Below are 16,182 nucleotides of genomic sequence, written 5' to 3'. Positions count from 1 at the left end.
TGAGAATAAAACACAAAATATATTCTTAAGCCATATTTTGTATTGTCTAATAATCAATAATTATTAATCTGCCACAATAATGCAATTTATTTTAAACTGAATTTCAATCCGTATTATATATATTTATTATGGGCCATACATATTATATTTATAAATATTTGAATTATTTAACATTATTTATATGAAATATCTTTATTTGGGGGCTTTTCTCAGCAAAAAATTATGAATGAGATTAATTTGTTTAATTAATAGCCTTGTCATGTAACTAATTAGATTAAAAATTGTAATCGATTGACAGCCAAACATTAGAATATCACAATTGGTCACAAGACATGTGACGTGAGACCATTGGTATTTTACATCACTTATGTCAAAGCAGTCATAATGCTTGATGTTAAAATGAGTGTGTGTCAGCATCTGACCATTACAGTACATGGGAATGCTGATCATCAAATAAAAGACAAAGCGATCACACCACATCGGAAGGAATAGAATATAGTCTACAAAAAGAGGATCACTTTTTTTCTCGTTTTTGGGTTGCAACTTGAACATTCTGAAAATTCCCTTTATGTCTCAAAAAATTTATTAATGATAAAGCAATGAATAATTATGACAGGACTATTAAATACTTTCATTTAAAATTTTAGTGACATTTAATCATGAGCGTGTCTTGGAAAACAGCAAAAAGAACAAAACAACTTTACCTGTTGAGGGGTTTGGGAGAGTCAGGTCTTGCAGAGTGTTCCGAGTCAGTGTTCTCCTGTGTGCCCCTGTTGACTTGAGTGGGTATTTCATTTTGCCCTTGAATTACAACATCTCCTCTCCAGATGTGATGACCATGGTAAATCTGACTTGGTGAAACTGAAATATCACTGTCGGTATGCCCTGGTTTAATTTTAAAAGCTGGACTAGGAATGCTGGGACGTCTGCTTTTAGAGTGATCTGAAATGTATGGAAGAGAACTGTGAGTAGGTATAATTTGTATCAATTGGGTTTATCATTAAAAAAAACAATAACACTGGCGAGACATGAAAATTGTTTTGCAGTAATTGACAGAATTCACACCTGCAAGATCTTGACGTTTCAGCACTGAGTCACCTTCATCCTCTGCAGAAACTACCACATCCTCATCTCCAGAATTTCTGTACTGTAAGAAATCTTTTCGATCAGTGGTGACTGGAGAAGGACTATGGGTTGGACACCAATCTAGTGACACAATGGCTGCAAGCCTCTTCACAGATCGAGGGGACACTTCAGTTTCCTTCAAGGTTGTGCGAGGTGAGTCTAGTTTCTCCAATCTGTGCTGCTGTCCTGCCCTCTGAGAAATGTCCCAATCAGACTCTATCTGTTGTTCATACATGTCACTCACACGACCGCCCTCAAGGAAATCACCAGAGTTAAGTATGTCATCAGATATGACGGCAGCGCCGCTGGCTTTTGAAACATGGGGGTGCATCAATAGGCCACTTTGTTGAGGAGAGAATGAAGGGTGATTAGGTATCAGCTCGGTCTCAGATGGCGAGTGTGTGGTTGTGACACCATGTCTTGATGAGTTGGAGGTCTGGTTACCCGTAAAGATGACAGCACTCTGCCGTGATCCCCATTTGCTGGAAAGAAGGAAACTTTCCGGGTGCTATGCGAGTGAAACAATGTACATATGGTAGATGCAAGTGGTGGAAGACAGATCACATCACTGTTTAAAAGGACAATTTCCAGTTAAGCTCTATCAACAGCATACTGTATATTTACCACAGAAAATAATTTTGACTTTTCGCTGTTTGCAAAAAACAATCAAGTGAACAGTAATTAACCTAGAATGGAAGCTTATGGGGCAAGGCATTGCACTGGAATAAATGTTACAATATACACTCACCTAAAGGATTATTAGGAACACCTGTTCAATTTCTCATTAATGCAATTATCTAATCAACCAATCACATGGCAGTTGCTTCAATGCATTTAGGGGTGTTGTCCTGGTCAAGACAATCTCCTGAACTCCAAACTGAATGTCAGAATGGGAAAGAAAGGTGATTTAAGCAATTTTGAGCGTGGCACGGTTGTTGGTGGCAGACGGGCCGGTCTGAGTATTTCACAATCTGCTCAGTTACTGGGATTTTCACGCACAACCATTTCTAGGGTTTACAAAGAATGGTGTGAAAAGGGAAAAACATCCAGTATGTGGCAGTCCTGTGGGCGAAAATGCCTTGTTGATGCTAGAGGTCAGAGGAGAATGGGCCAACTGATTCAAGCTGATAGAAGAGCAACTTTGCCTGAAATAACCACTCGTTACAACCAAGGTATGCAGCAAAGCATTTGTGAAGCCACAACACGCACAACCTTGAGGCGGATGGGCTACAACAGCAGAAGACCCCACCGGGTACCACTCATCTCCACTACAAATAGGAAAAAGAGGCTACAATTTGCAAGAGCTCACCAAAATTGGACAGTTGAAGACTGGAAAAATGTTGCCTGGTCTGATGAGTCTCGATTTCTGTTGAGACATTCAGATGGTAGAGTCAGAATTTGGCGTAAACAGAATGAGAACATGGATCCATCATGCCTTGTTACCACTGTGCAGGCTGGTGGTGGTGGTGTAATGGTGTGGGGGATGTTTTCTTGGCACACTTTAGGCCCCTTAGTGCCAATTGGGCATCGTTTAAATGCCACGGCCTACCTGAGCATTGTTTCTGACCATGTCCATCCCTTTATGGCCACCATGTACCCATCCTCTGATGGCTACTTCCAGCAGGATAATGCACCATGTCACAAAGCTCGAATAATTTCAAATTGGTTTCTTGAACATGACAATGAGTTCACTGTACTAAAATGGCCCCCACAGTCACCAGATCTCAACCCAATAGAGCATCTTTGGGATGTGGTGGAACGGGAGCTTCGTGCCCTGGATGTGCATCCCACAAATCTCCATCAACTGCAAGATGCTATCCTATCAATATGGGCCAACATTTCTAAAGAATGCTTTCAGCACCTTGTTGAATCAATGCCACGTAGAATTAAGGCAGTTCTGAAGGCGAAAGGGGGTCGAACACAGTATTAGTATGGTGTTCCTAATAATTCTTCAGGTGAGTGTATATGGTTTCAAAAGTTTAGTCACAATTAGGGTTGCAAAATTCTGGGAATTTTCAAAGATGGAAACTTTCCATGGGAATTAATGGGAATTTAAGGGAATTAACAGGAATTTATGGGAATAAACGGGAATAAAGTGGGAATTTTCAAAGTTGAGGGTTGGCTCTTCACAGGGAACTTAAATATAGTTGAGGAAAGTATATTTTAGCATAATCTTGACTAAAACAAACAGATGCCATTCAAATACACTTGAATATCCATGCCATTCCTCAATCACATGCACATAGAACACTGCTTACTGCATGGCTATTGAGACCACACCCCCTACTGGCACTGTGCATAACTCCATCACATGTACAGAAGCCCAAAGCACAAGACTACTGAAGGCACACATTTGAGCCTGTGGACAAAACAAAGTGAAGTAAGTTTTGATGATATTATGGGGAAATATATTTATTAAATGTTTAAATTGAAAATATTACATACAAATGTATTCATCTAGTAGCAATGCTGATAAGTTAGATGCTAAATAAGCTAGCATAACTTTATTTACCACATAAGGCAGATGCTAGCTACCTCAAGTGGCTGTTTTTCTCTGCCTCCTGCAATATGTTTTCAAGATCATTCCAGTTGTTTAGCTAGCCTTACTATTTATGTATCTGTTTATGCCATTGCATTAGTATTCTTACTAGGGTTGGGCCGATGGACGATATCATCATCCATCGTGATGGCTGACAGACATCACGATGTTTAGCCGTCGTCGCGATGCCCCCCCCCCACGCTTGGCACGTGATTCACTACAGCCAAAATAGCGCTGTTTGGGAACACGCACACAAAGGTTCGTAACAGGCTCACAAATGTAAGAGTGGAAAAACTGGTTGGCATTCGGGCAAACCTAAGGCTCTTTGAGCCTGACACAGAGCCATCCTCAACAAGGCTGGAAAGTGACACTGAAGAGGAAGAGTTGGAAGTTGAGGAAGTGGACGTGTTGTTGGATGTTGATGAGGCCCACGAAGAGCCCACTGACTGAGCAAAACTGCAGAGGATTGCTTGAAGGAAGATTTGCATGTTTAATGGGACGTTTTGGAGGGAGAAGGTTTTTTGTTTTTTTTAACATTTTGAATGGGACTTTGTGGGGATTTTTGGATGGGGGTGCATTTTTGATTGAGGGGGGTTGGGGGATGAGTAATATTAAACCCAATATTCCTGTTTTTGTTCTTCCATGAAACAAGTGATTGTTCAGTAAAATAATTAAAACTTGTTCTGTTCTACTTACAAATAAATCTGTTGAAATATCTGTTGAAAACCTTTTGCATGGATGTTTTCTTATGACTTCTGTTTATATTTATGCTTGGATATGATACAATGATCGATGAATTACAATTAATTCCCAGTTAGTTCCCCTAAATTCCCATTAATTCCCATTATTCCCATGGAAAGTTTCTAATATGGAATATTTCCAAAATTCCCCAGCTTAACTTCCCATGGAAATTTACCAGAAATTACCCGCCCCTTTGCAACCCTAGTCACAATATTTAAACACTATCCGTGTTAACAGGAGACTACCAACCCTGCCTGTACAAAGTACTATATAATGTTTTTAAACTCCTGTCTATGTCATGACCATGTAAAGTTGGCGACAATGTGAGGCAACAATCTGTGCACATAAGGACAAATTCACCCAAAGATACTGCATTGTTAACTATAACCAATTCATATCAGCCTAGAAAAGTAGCCACACGGCGCTTTAGAAAACTTTCTGGCTCAAAAAACATTTTGATCTGGAATGATTTAGTGTTTTAAAGATTCATTATATGAAAAATACTGTGTTAAATGATGTGTGTAAAGAAATTAATACGGACTCTGACTTGTATTTAAATTCCATAGCAAAAGATTTCCACTTTTATGTTTTTGCTAAACTGTGGCAGTAAGGGGTACTCATTGCAAGCTTTACAGGCATAGCGCATCATCAACCAACAAAAGCAGGCAACCAGGCAACAAAGCCTTCACAGGTGATGCTTTCTTGCACACACGAACAGCTGGACCGAGCACAACAGAATGCAGGGACCTCTAGACACTACTTGCTTGTATATATGTGGCAGGGCGGACATAGCGGACATGTCCGTCATGTGTGTGTTTGTGTCTTCTTTTAAGTTTATCATTAAACCATTATTTATATTGAAAAGCCGGTTCTCGCCTCCTCCTTTCCACTGATCCCTTTACAATATAAAAATTAACGAATGAGATTAAATTGACTGTGGTTATGCACAGTATGTAGCAACCATGTAACAAATCACATATTTCTGCACAAAAACCTCAGAGACTTATGGTTTATTTAATTTCACTCCGGGTAGCAAGGAGCCTCTTGAGTATCACCTTGGTAACTAGCTAGCAGTAGTAGTAGTATGTTTTGTTTAATGCCATGTCAGCAATCAAAGCTATTTTCATGGCAAGAATTCAATTACAAAAATACAGATATCATGTAAATACAATAAAAACAAAACAAATATAGATAGCAAGTCATATTATACAATATTTTTTTTTAAGATTAGCATATGACAAGAAATCCAAAACCTTTTCAGGCACAATCTCATTAAAGAAGTCTTTTAACGAGGTAACTTCATAAAAGAGCATTCTACTTGCGTTAAGACCAGGACAATCTAGTAAAATATGTTTGACAGATAAGGGAATATTACAGAACACACATAGGGTTGGGTCTTCACCTTTAAGCAAAAAGGCATGGGTCAGATTTGTGTGACCTATACGGCATCTGGTGTAGACCACTTGATCAAATCTAGTTTTAAAATTGATAAAAAGTCTGTTTGAAATTTCCGGATGAATTACATACAACTTATTGTTCTTGCACAAATTCCACTCTTCTTGCCACTTAATTAAAATGTATCGGTTAATAATCAGTCTGATATCTGAGGGAGGGATTTGACATTCGTTAACTTCCTGATTAAGAGCTTCCTTAGCAGCTGCATCAGCTTGTTCATTTCCTGAAAGACCAACATGTCCTGGAACCCAGCAAAAAATAATGCTGAAGAACTGATTTAGTAGATAATCCACTTTGGTTAAGATGCAGTCCACTAGAGGATGATCAATTTTTAAAGTGTCCATTGCTTGAAGGCAGGATTTAGAGTCAGTGAAAATTATAAAAAAAATTGCAGAGAATTTTCAATGTGCTCCAGAGCTAAAAGTAAAGCACGTGCCTCAGCAGAGAAAATTGAGCACTGTTTTGGAATTCGAATTCCATAGCGTTGATTTCCAGTCACCATTGCTGCCGTTACACTGTTTTCCATCTTCGAGCCATCTGTGAATATAGGTACATGGTAGGGGAATTGGTTTCTTATATCCAAATATTGCTGTCTATATACATTTGGATGGGTCACCCCTTTCTTCTGATGAGTCAAGTCCAAATTGATATTAGGCTTCTTTAATTTCCAGGGAGATATAGAATTGAATTGTATTTGGTTTAAAATGCTCAAATTTATATTCAAGTTCTCCAAATGAGGTTTAATACGAATACCAAAGGATCTGATACTTTTAGGTTTGCTCTCATACAAAGGAGTAAATTGTGTCCAACATCTGCTTATATGATTCTCTGGCAGAGTCATAAATTATGCTTCCATAGTCCAGCCGGGAACGAATTAGTGTTCTATAGAGTCTCAAAAGAACCATGTAATCTGCTCCCCATTTTGTTTTTGCCAGTACTTTCATTATATTCATAGCTTTAAGACACCTGTTTTTTAGTGCTTTCAAATGGGGAATGAAAGTCATTTTGTTGTCAAAAGAAGTCCTAAGAACTTAATTTCTTTAACTGACACTAATCAGTTCTCTATTAATGAAGAGTTCTGGGTCAAGATGAAGGGATCGTTGGATACAGAAGTGGGTACAGACTGTTTTTGATTTAGAGAATTTGAATCCATTTTCAACTGACCACTGATATATTTTGTGAATACATAACTGCAGTTGTCTTTCAATTGTACTCATGTTCTTCCCTCTATAGCAGATGCAGAGATCGTCCACATATAGGCTGCAGAATATATTAGATCCAATGATGCTCTCAATGATGTTTATTTTAATACTGAAGACAGTGACAGAAAGAATGCTTCCCTGAGGAACTCCAATTTCTTGTTTGTGAATATCCGACAAAGTGTTTCCTACTTGGACTTTAAAATATCTGCTAGCCAAAAAATTAGAAATAAAAATGGGTAATCATCCTCTAAAACCCATGTGGTAAAGATCTTTCAAAATCCCATATCTCCATGTTGTATCATGCTTTTTCCAAGTCAAAAAGACGGCAATAACATGTTCTTTTCTAATGAAACCATCTCTAATATAAGTTTCCAGTTGGATTAATTGATCCAAGGTGCACTTTCCACGTCTAAAGTCACATTGATAGTCACTTATTTGTTTCTTCGACTCCAGAGTCCAAACGAGTCGATTATTTACCATTCTTTCCATCGTTTTACAGAGGCAACTGGTAAGAGCGATTGGTCGATAGTTATTTGGATCTGAATGGTCTTTTCCTGGTTTAGGTATAGGAATTACGGTTGCTTCTTTCCAGGAGGGTGGTATTTGTCCAGAAGACCAGACAGAGTTGAAATTATCTAAAAGAAGAGATAATATGCTTTGGGGTAAGTGCTTTAAGTATTGATAGTGAATTTGGTCTGGCCCTACAGCAGTGTCATGGGAACATTTTAAAGAGTGTATTAATTCATCCATCTTGAAGGGTTGATTATGTACTTCTTTGGTATCAGAACAGAAGTTCAATTTTTCCCTTTCCTGCTGTATTCGAATTGACTGGAACTCAGGGAGGCAGTTTTCTATGGACGAATTCTTTTCAAAAGATTCTGCTAATGTATTTGCTATATCCATTTCCTTTGTCTGGAGAATATCTAGTTTTTTAATATGTTGGATATTAAATCTATTTCCAATGCCCTTCATTTTGTGAATCATGTTCCAGATCCTCTTCATGGGAGTATAGCATGTTAAACTTGATACAAATTGTCTCCAGCTTTGCTTTTTTGCTTCATTTAAAATTCTGCGAGCTTGAGCTCTACAAATTTTAAAGGATATAAAATTAGCCGTTGAAGGCTGTTTATTAAAAAGTCTTTCCGCCTTTTTCCGTGCCCCGATAGCTTTTTTACACTGCTCGTTAAACCAGGGGTTAGCTTTACAGTGCGATTTAGAGGATGTCTTTGGAATTGTTTCATTTGCAATATCAATTAACTGTTCAGTAAAAGTTTCTATAGAGTTCTGATTGTCTTGAGTTGCTGAAATAAATTTTTCATAACACATAATTTCGAAAGAAGGCCAATTTGCTTTTTTAAGTTGCCATCTTGAAGGTCTTTGCTGGACATCCGATTGAGGAAATGAGGTAATAAGTGGAAAGTGGTCACTCCCACATAAATCGTCCCAGACCCGCCATGTACAATCTAAAAAGATTTCAGCACTGCATATAGTCAAATCAATTGCAGAATACGTGCCATGACCTGGATGAAGGTAGGTTTTGGTTCCATCATTTAGTAAACACAAGTCATTATTATGTATAAAATCCTCCATTCTCTTTCCTTTAGCATCACATCGATCTTCTCCCCATAAAGGATTATGGCTATTAAAATCACCCATAAGTAAAAATGGAGTCGGCAATTATGCTACAAGTTTGTCCAATTCTTTCAATGTAATAACTTTGCTGGGAGGTATGTAGATAGAGCATAATTTAATGACTCTATGAAAGGTGATACGTACTGCTACTGCCTGTATTTGGGTATCCAGTACAATGTGACTGTGAATAATATCCTTTTTAACCAAAACGGCAGACCCACCAGAAGGTCTTTGTGCGTTTGGTCCATAAACATTAAACATTAAAAAATTTTAACAGTCAGGGGATCATGTGGAGATAAGTGAGTCTCTTGAATACAATAGGCAAGGGGGTTCAAAACAGAAGTTAAACGTTGCAGCTCTGCAAAATTAGCTTTTAAACCCCGACAATTCCACTGGACTAAAAGATCACTCATCTTCAAGTGGGAAGGATAGGTACAAATCCTTTATTCTTACACTTAGGGGAGAGACTACGACTTCGACTAGTCATAGGTTCTGACATTTCGACATCTTTTGGGTTGGGGGCAGTGGGTTGGGGTTGGGTTGGGGGCAGTGGGTTGGGTTGGGTTGGGGGCAGTGGTGGCTCAGTGGTTGAGGCTCAGGGTTACTGACCAGAAGGTTGGGGGTTCAAGCCCCAGCACCACCAAGATGCCACTGTTGGGCCCTTGAGCAAGGCACTTAACTCCAGGTTGCTCCGGGGGGATTGTCCCTGTAATAAGTATACTGTAAGTCGCTTTGGATAAAAGCGTCTGCCAAATGCATAAATGTAAATGTAAATGGGTTGTCATGTTTTGAAGTTCTGTTTTTATCTTGGTTTGGTAGTCGAGTTACTGAATTTTGAGATTTCTTTTTCTCTCTGGGTTCTCTTTGTTCCAACTGGGTATCTTGAGTCGGAATAGTTTGGATACATACATTCTTGCTTTTTTGTAGAGATGAATTCTTATTACTACTAATAACTTGAGGTTTGTCTGTAGAAATCCAAGTCAGTTCCGTCTGAGTACTAATTTCTCGTATATTTGGTTTGACCACAGCAGAGTAGGATCTATTCAGCGTGAAGGCAGGGAGACTTTCAACAAGTTTTCGGGCTTCAGGATAGCTCACCTTCTTTGTATGTTTAATTTTTTGTATTTCCTTCTCTTTAATCCAAGCAGGGCATTTCTTTGATGAGGCTGCATGGTCACCAAGACAGTTTTTACATTTAGCGGAATTAGTACAGTTGTTTCATGGTCATCCTTACCACAATTGTGTCAAACAGCCTTATTTTTGCATCCAGCAGAACCATGACCAAATTTCTGACATTTAAAACATCTCAACGGGTTTGGTATGTAGATATCTACAGTGACACTTAGTATCCTATTTGAATTCTCTCTGGCGGGAGAGGTCTGTGAAAAGTCAGAATGTATGTTCCTGTTGGAATTATTTGTCCATCTTTTTTGATATTTATTCTTTTGACATCAATCACACCTAGATGATTCAGTTCTGAGGTTATGTCAGCTTCATCCATGTCTTGCAATTCTCTGGTGTGGATCACTCCTTTGCTATTATTCAGAGAAGGGTGACAGAATGCCCTCATAGTGACTCCAGCCAGTTTTGTTGCTCGTAATAAGTTCTCTGAGTTTGCTTTCTGAGCGCACTCCACCAAAATTTGTCCCGATCGCAGCTTTTTAATATCCTTGACTGTTCCTGCTATTCCTGTGATTCCTTTCTGAACAGCAAAAGGAGACAGTTTAGTGAGAGGGCTGTCAATTGGTAGAGACTCAAGTAAAATAAATCTTTGCCAACTTCCTTCTTTTGAAGAAAAAAGGTTAGTGGTTAGTTCGACTTCCAAGTCTTGTTCCAGTATCCGTTTTTTGGTATTTTGTTTATTTGCCATGTTTAGAAAGAATAAATTCATCATCTCTGCTCCTCACCCACCTCGGAGTCCTACAAGGGGATGTACAGTGCCGCGGGAATCCACCGGATGCACACCAAGGACAGAGAAATGATATACTTGAGCATATAAATACAAGATTTATACTACTCAATTGACCCTACGCCAGTGCCTTCTGGAAGAGGTGAAAACTAAATAGTTGGTTGTAGTTCTGAACCAAGTCCAGGGCAAATCCTGACAAGCCGATTGATTGGAATGGGCCATTCCAACCTCTCGTCTGAATGAAGTAGGAGCCAAAGTGATGTGTTGGATATATGGCGGCCGCAGCAGGCCAAAATCCTCAAGCACCAGGATCTCTTCCTCCACTGACACGAGTCGCAACTCACGGCATACAAGTTGCCCCATTTGTCGCCTCTTACGATCAGCAAGGGGGTGCTAGGAACCTATTCTACCCCGGGTCCCCACGGGGTAACTAGCTAGCAACTAGATGGGGTTACCTTAGCAACCAAGTAACAAATAATATATCTCTGCACCAGAACATCATAGACACTTCCAGTTTCTTTCATTTGAATCAGGGAAGCAAGGGGCCTTTTGAGTATTAGCAACTTTTGAGCAACTGCCAAGCAACTAGATGGGGTTACCCTAGCAACCAATTTACAAATTACATATCTCTGCAATAGAACATTGTAGAGACTTCAGATTTTATTAATTTGACTCAGGTAGCAAGAAACCTATTGTGTATAACCTTGGTAACTGCCTAGCAACCAGATGGGGTTACCCTAGCAACCAAGTAACAAATCAAATATCTCTGCACCAAAAGAATCATAGCGACTTCCGGTTTCGTTAATTTGTCTCAGGGTTGCAAGGAGCCTTTTCAGTATCACCTTGGTAACTGCCTAGCAACCAAGGTGGGGCTACCTTAGCAGGAGGGAGCTGAAACTTTGAGGGAAGGTAGTCCCCCAGAGTACTACAGTGCATTAATGTTTGGGTCCGATCTGCCTCAAGGTGGCGCTAAATTGATAATTTTTACGTTTTTGCCCAGAAATCCTAAACCCGTTGTCGCAAACTCAAGTGCCTTATATTGTTGGAGTCCTTGGCTCAAGTCGAACAAAAAATATCTCTGATTTAATTTCTCTAATGAAGATTTTCATGCTAATTTGCATAATAAAAAAAAAACATTTGAACTCCTCCTAGGCCGTATGTCAAATATGCACAAAAATTGGTGTTTGTCTACTATGAACACTCCTGACAAAAAGTAATCAAAATTATTTCTGAGACATTCTGAGGATGCACACAAAGTCACAAAAAATTAGCCTATAGCTACAATTTAAAAAACACTCATAACTTTGCCACCGTATGATCAATGAAGTTGAAAATTGGTATGCATCTTGTAGGGGCCAAAGGCTAATATATCCTACAATATCAGTCGGACAATTAAAAACATGAATGCCATCAGCTAATCAAGTTTCAGAAGATAATAACATCGAATCTGAATGGCCGACCATTACGAAACTTATATTTGTAGACAGTGTCAGAATGTGAATGTGTACCAAGTTTTATGAAAATCGGCCACAAGGTGGCACTATAACAAGGAGATTTACTTTTTTGCAAATAACACACAACCGAGTTAAATAATATCAAATAATTTTTTCCCTCTAATTCCTTGCACTAAGTCCCACAAAATGTATATCTTTGTTTTTATTTCATCAAATGTTTATGGTATTCTAATTTTCAAAAAAGGAACTTTTTCAAACTCCTCCTAGGCCGCTTATCCAATTCTCACAAAAATTGGTGTGTCTCTACTATGAACCCTCCTGACCAAAATGAATCAAAAGGAATTTTGATTTATCAAAGCATTGCGAAGATATAAGCCAACAAATTGGTCAGGCGTCGTCCAATTTGTACGTATTGACCAATATCTACCAAACAAAAAGGCCATATGTTACGAAACTTGAAACATATATATAACAGCACATTTTGAGTCAGCTTGCAAAATCGTGAAACAATTCACCTATATGGGGTGCTACAACTAAACAAAATGCTCATAATTCCGCAACTGGATTATCAATGAAATTGAAAATTGGTATGCTTCTTGCAGGGGCCAAATGCTAACATATTCTACAATATGACTATTGTATGAATATGAATATGTAAATAAAAAAACATGACAGCAGCCAATCAAATTTCAGCAAAATGTCTGCATAAATGTTATGTAAATTATTGTATATTATCCAATGTTACCTACTATTGTGAACTACAAAGAATCCCTAGGTCAATAATTATCAAAGAAAAGATTAACTTTAGTTATTTAGTAATTTAGGGGTTGCATTTATCATGTGGGTTTGATCAAGTGTATCCAAAAGCCTATAATTTCCAAAATAAATATTCAAATTTTTAAAACCTTTTTGGAGTTTGGGTGCTTTGTGGCTTTATACCAGTTAAAAAGTAAAAAAAATAAAAATAAAAAAATTACCACATTACAAATTAATTGGAAATATGAAAATGTTAAAATACAGAGCATTTTGGGGGAGTACAATCTGCAGATAAAAAGAACACAGCAATGAAGGGGTTAAACTCAAAAAGATCAGGAGTGTATATTAGACACACCCACTCACATGTACACACACTTATATACACACAAATACTTTGTACAAACATAGGCTGAGATTGAGACTGTTTACCAGTTAATTGAGCCTGAAGACTCAAGAGCTTGAGATCAGGCAGTTCTACCTCTGTTGAAGAATTCTTTTTCTTTTTTTATTTAATTTTTAATGAAAATGAATGTTTGAGTTAGATAATGTGAAACAAAATTATTTCTCTGTGTTCATGCTTGACTGTAATCATAATCCAAAAAGTGATGCTTAAAAACAAAATAAAACCAAAAACTAAGAAAAATTTACTTGAACAAAAAATAGTTTGAAAATGTCTAAATATACATCCAACCTAATAAAAGTAAATAACTATGCCTGAAAACACTTTAATCAGCAAGGTTTGCACAAATCTGTTTATATATATATATATATATATATATATATATATATATATATATATATATATACAGTGAGGAAAATAAGTATTTGAACACCCTGCTATTTTGCAAGTTCTCCCACTTAGAAATCATGGAGGGGTCTGAAATTGTCATCGTAGGTGCATGTCCACTGTGAGAGACATAATCTAAAAAACAAAATCCAGAAATCAAAATGTATGATTTTTTAACTATTTATTTGTATGATACAGCTGCAAATAAGTATTTAAACACCTGAGAAAATCAATGTTAATATTTGGTACAGTAGCCTTTGTTTGCAATTACAGAGGTCAAATGTTTCCTGTAGTTTTTCACCAGGTTTGCACACACTGCAGGAGGGATTTTGGCCCACTCCTCCACACAGATCTTCTCTAGATCAGTCAGGTTTCTAGGCTGTCGCTGAGAAACATGGAGTTTGAGCTCCCTCCAAAGACTCTCTATTGGGTTTAGGTCTGGAGACTGGCTAGGCCACACCAGAACCTTGATATGCTTCTTACAGAGCCACTCCTTGGTTATCGTGGCTGTGTGCTTCGGGTCATTGTCATGTTGGAAGACCCAGCCTTGACCCATCTTCAATGCTCTAACTGAGGGAAGGAGGTTGTTCCCCAAAATCTCGCAATACATGGCCCCGGTCATCCTCTCCTTAATACAGTGCAGTCACCCTGTCCCATGTGCAGAAAAACACCCCCAAACCATGATGCTACCACCCCCATGCTTCACAGTAGGGATGGTGTTCTTGGGATGGTACTCATCATTCTTCTACCTCCAAACACGGTTAGTGGAATTATGACCAAAAAGTTCTATTTTGGTCTTATCTGACCACATGACTTTCTCCCATGACTCCTCTGGATCATCCAAATGGTCATTGGCAAACTTAAGACGGGCCTTGACATGTGCTGGTTTAAGCAGGGGAACCTTCCTTGCCATGCATGATTTCAAACCATGACGTCTTAGTGTATTACCAACAGTAACCTTGGAAACGGCGGTCCCAGCTCTTTTCAGGTCATTGACCAGCTCTTCCCGTGTAGTTCTGGGCTGATTTCTCACCTTTCTTAGGATCATTGAGACCCCACGAGGTGAGATCTTGCATGGAGCCCCAGTCCGAGGGAGATTGACAGTCATGTTTAGCTTCTTCCATTTTCTAATGATTGCTCCAACAGTGGACCTTTTTTCACCAAGCTGCTTGGCAATTTCCCCGTAGCCCTTTCCAGCCTTGTGGAGGTATGCAATTTTGTCTCTAGTGTCTTTGGACAGCTCTTTGGTCTTGGCCATGTTAGTAGTTGGATTCTTACTGATTGTATGGGGTGGACAGGTGTCTTTATGCAGCTAACTGAACTCAAACGGGTGCATCTAATTTAGGATAATAAATGGAGTGGAGGTGGACATTTTAAAGGCAGAATAACAGGTCTTTGAGGGTCAGAATTCTAGCTGATAGACAGGTGTTCAAATACTTATTTGCAGCTGTATCATACAAATAAATAGTTTAAAAATCATACATTGTGATTTCTGGATTTTTTTTTTAGATTATGTCTCTCACAGTGGACATGCACCTACGATGACAATTTCAGACCCCTCCATGATTTCTAAGTGGGAGAACTTGCAAAATAGCAGGGTGTTCAAATACTTATTTTCCTCACTGTATATATATATATATATATATATGAGAGAGAGAGAGATATTAACAGGCATCTACTGGCCACACCACAGTATTACATATGATTTTCTTAATTTCTTTCCACAAGATGGCACTAATCTGCCTTCATTCATTGGATTTTAAATGCCTTTTCTCTATTTTTTTACTTAAATACAGCATTCATTGAAAAATAATATCAAATGTGTTTTCCTAATATTTTTTAAATAAACTTTATGCAAAACAAATATAGTATATTCATTTCCTTAAAAAAAAATACACTTATGCCATTCAGTCTGTTTTGAATGGCTAACATTATGTAGATGTGGCCCAAACCCACTCATACATACACATACGTATACACATACGTACACACACACACACACACACACACACAGACAATGAAAACATAGGTGGAGTTTGAGAATGAAATACTGGATTGTCAGTACATTTTAAGTCTGACTTTATCCTGTTTCAGGATTGTTGAACACAACACATCAATCACATTTAACATCAGTTTGCAAATTCAGCAACTTAGAAATTACACATAAAAATACATACCTTTTTTGCATACTTTGAAAGTTCTTAACAGGCTTGAACCCCGAAAATTGCTGCTTGAAGCTATATTTATTATTATTATTTTTATTATTCCGCCATAAAACTGATCAGGCAGAGCAAACCGTATGGCAGACTTTAAACTTGGTCAGATGGTAGTAGTATTGCTCGCTACTCAGAAACACTGACTCGGCCAAATCGGTCAATGGGGGCGCTACAGCGATCAAAAAAACCAAAGTGCTCTTATCTCCTAAACAGTTTGTTGTAGATTCAAGTGCTTTATACCATTTGTAATCCTTGGCTCAAAACCAAACAAAACGCAAAAATAATACATAAAACGTAATAAATATTTTCCGTTTCAGCACCTATTAGACAAGGTTAATGGAGGCACAAAACCTGTTCGACTCCTGG

The 16,182-nt window shown here is 38.2% G+C and overlaps 1 protein-coding gene across 6 annotated transcripts in view; it reads right to left on the bottom strand.

The window, feature by feature from the left end:
• The window catches only part of kiz (kizuna centrosomal protein), a 93,534-nt gene that overhangs the window by 62,555 nt on the left and 14,797 nt on the right, over window positions 1–16,182 (bottom strand). For 5 of the 6 annotated variants that reach the window (XM_052153245.1, XM_052153244.1, XM_052153247.1 and 2 more), the window contains exons 5-6: window positions 1,066–1,633; window positions 705–942 (exon numbers count right to left, since the gene is read on the bottom strand). In XM_052153245.1, the coding sequence (XP_052009205.1) occupies window positions 705–942; window positions 1,066–1,633 (806 nt within the window). Of the gene's footprint in view, window positions 1–704; window positions 943–1,065; window positions 1,634–3,383; window positions 3,485–16,182 lie in introns of all 6 variants that reach the window. The other variant, XM_052153248.1, reaches the window with a different exon arrangement.

Source organism: Xyrauchen texanus, chromosome 22 (assembly GCF_025860055.1).
Source record: "Xyrauchen texanus isolate HMW12.3.18 chromosome 22, RBS_HiC_50CHRs, whole genome shotgun sequence".
In the NCBI taxonomy this organism is placed as follows: Eukaryota; Metazoa; Chordata; class Actinopteri; order Cypriniformes; family Catostomidae; genus Xyrauchen; species Xyrauchen texanus.
The sequence above is the reverse complement of the archived record's forward strand: the minus strand, read 5'-3'. Positions and strand labels throughout refer to the sequence as shown.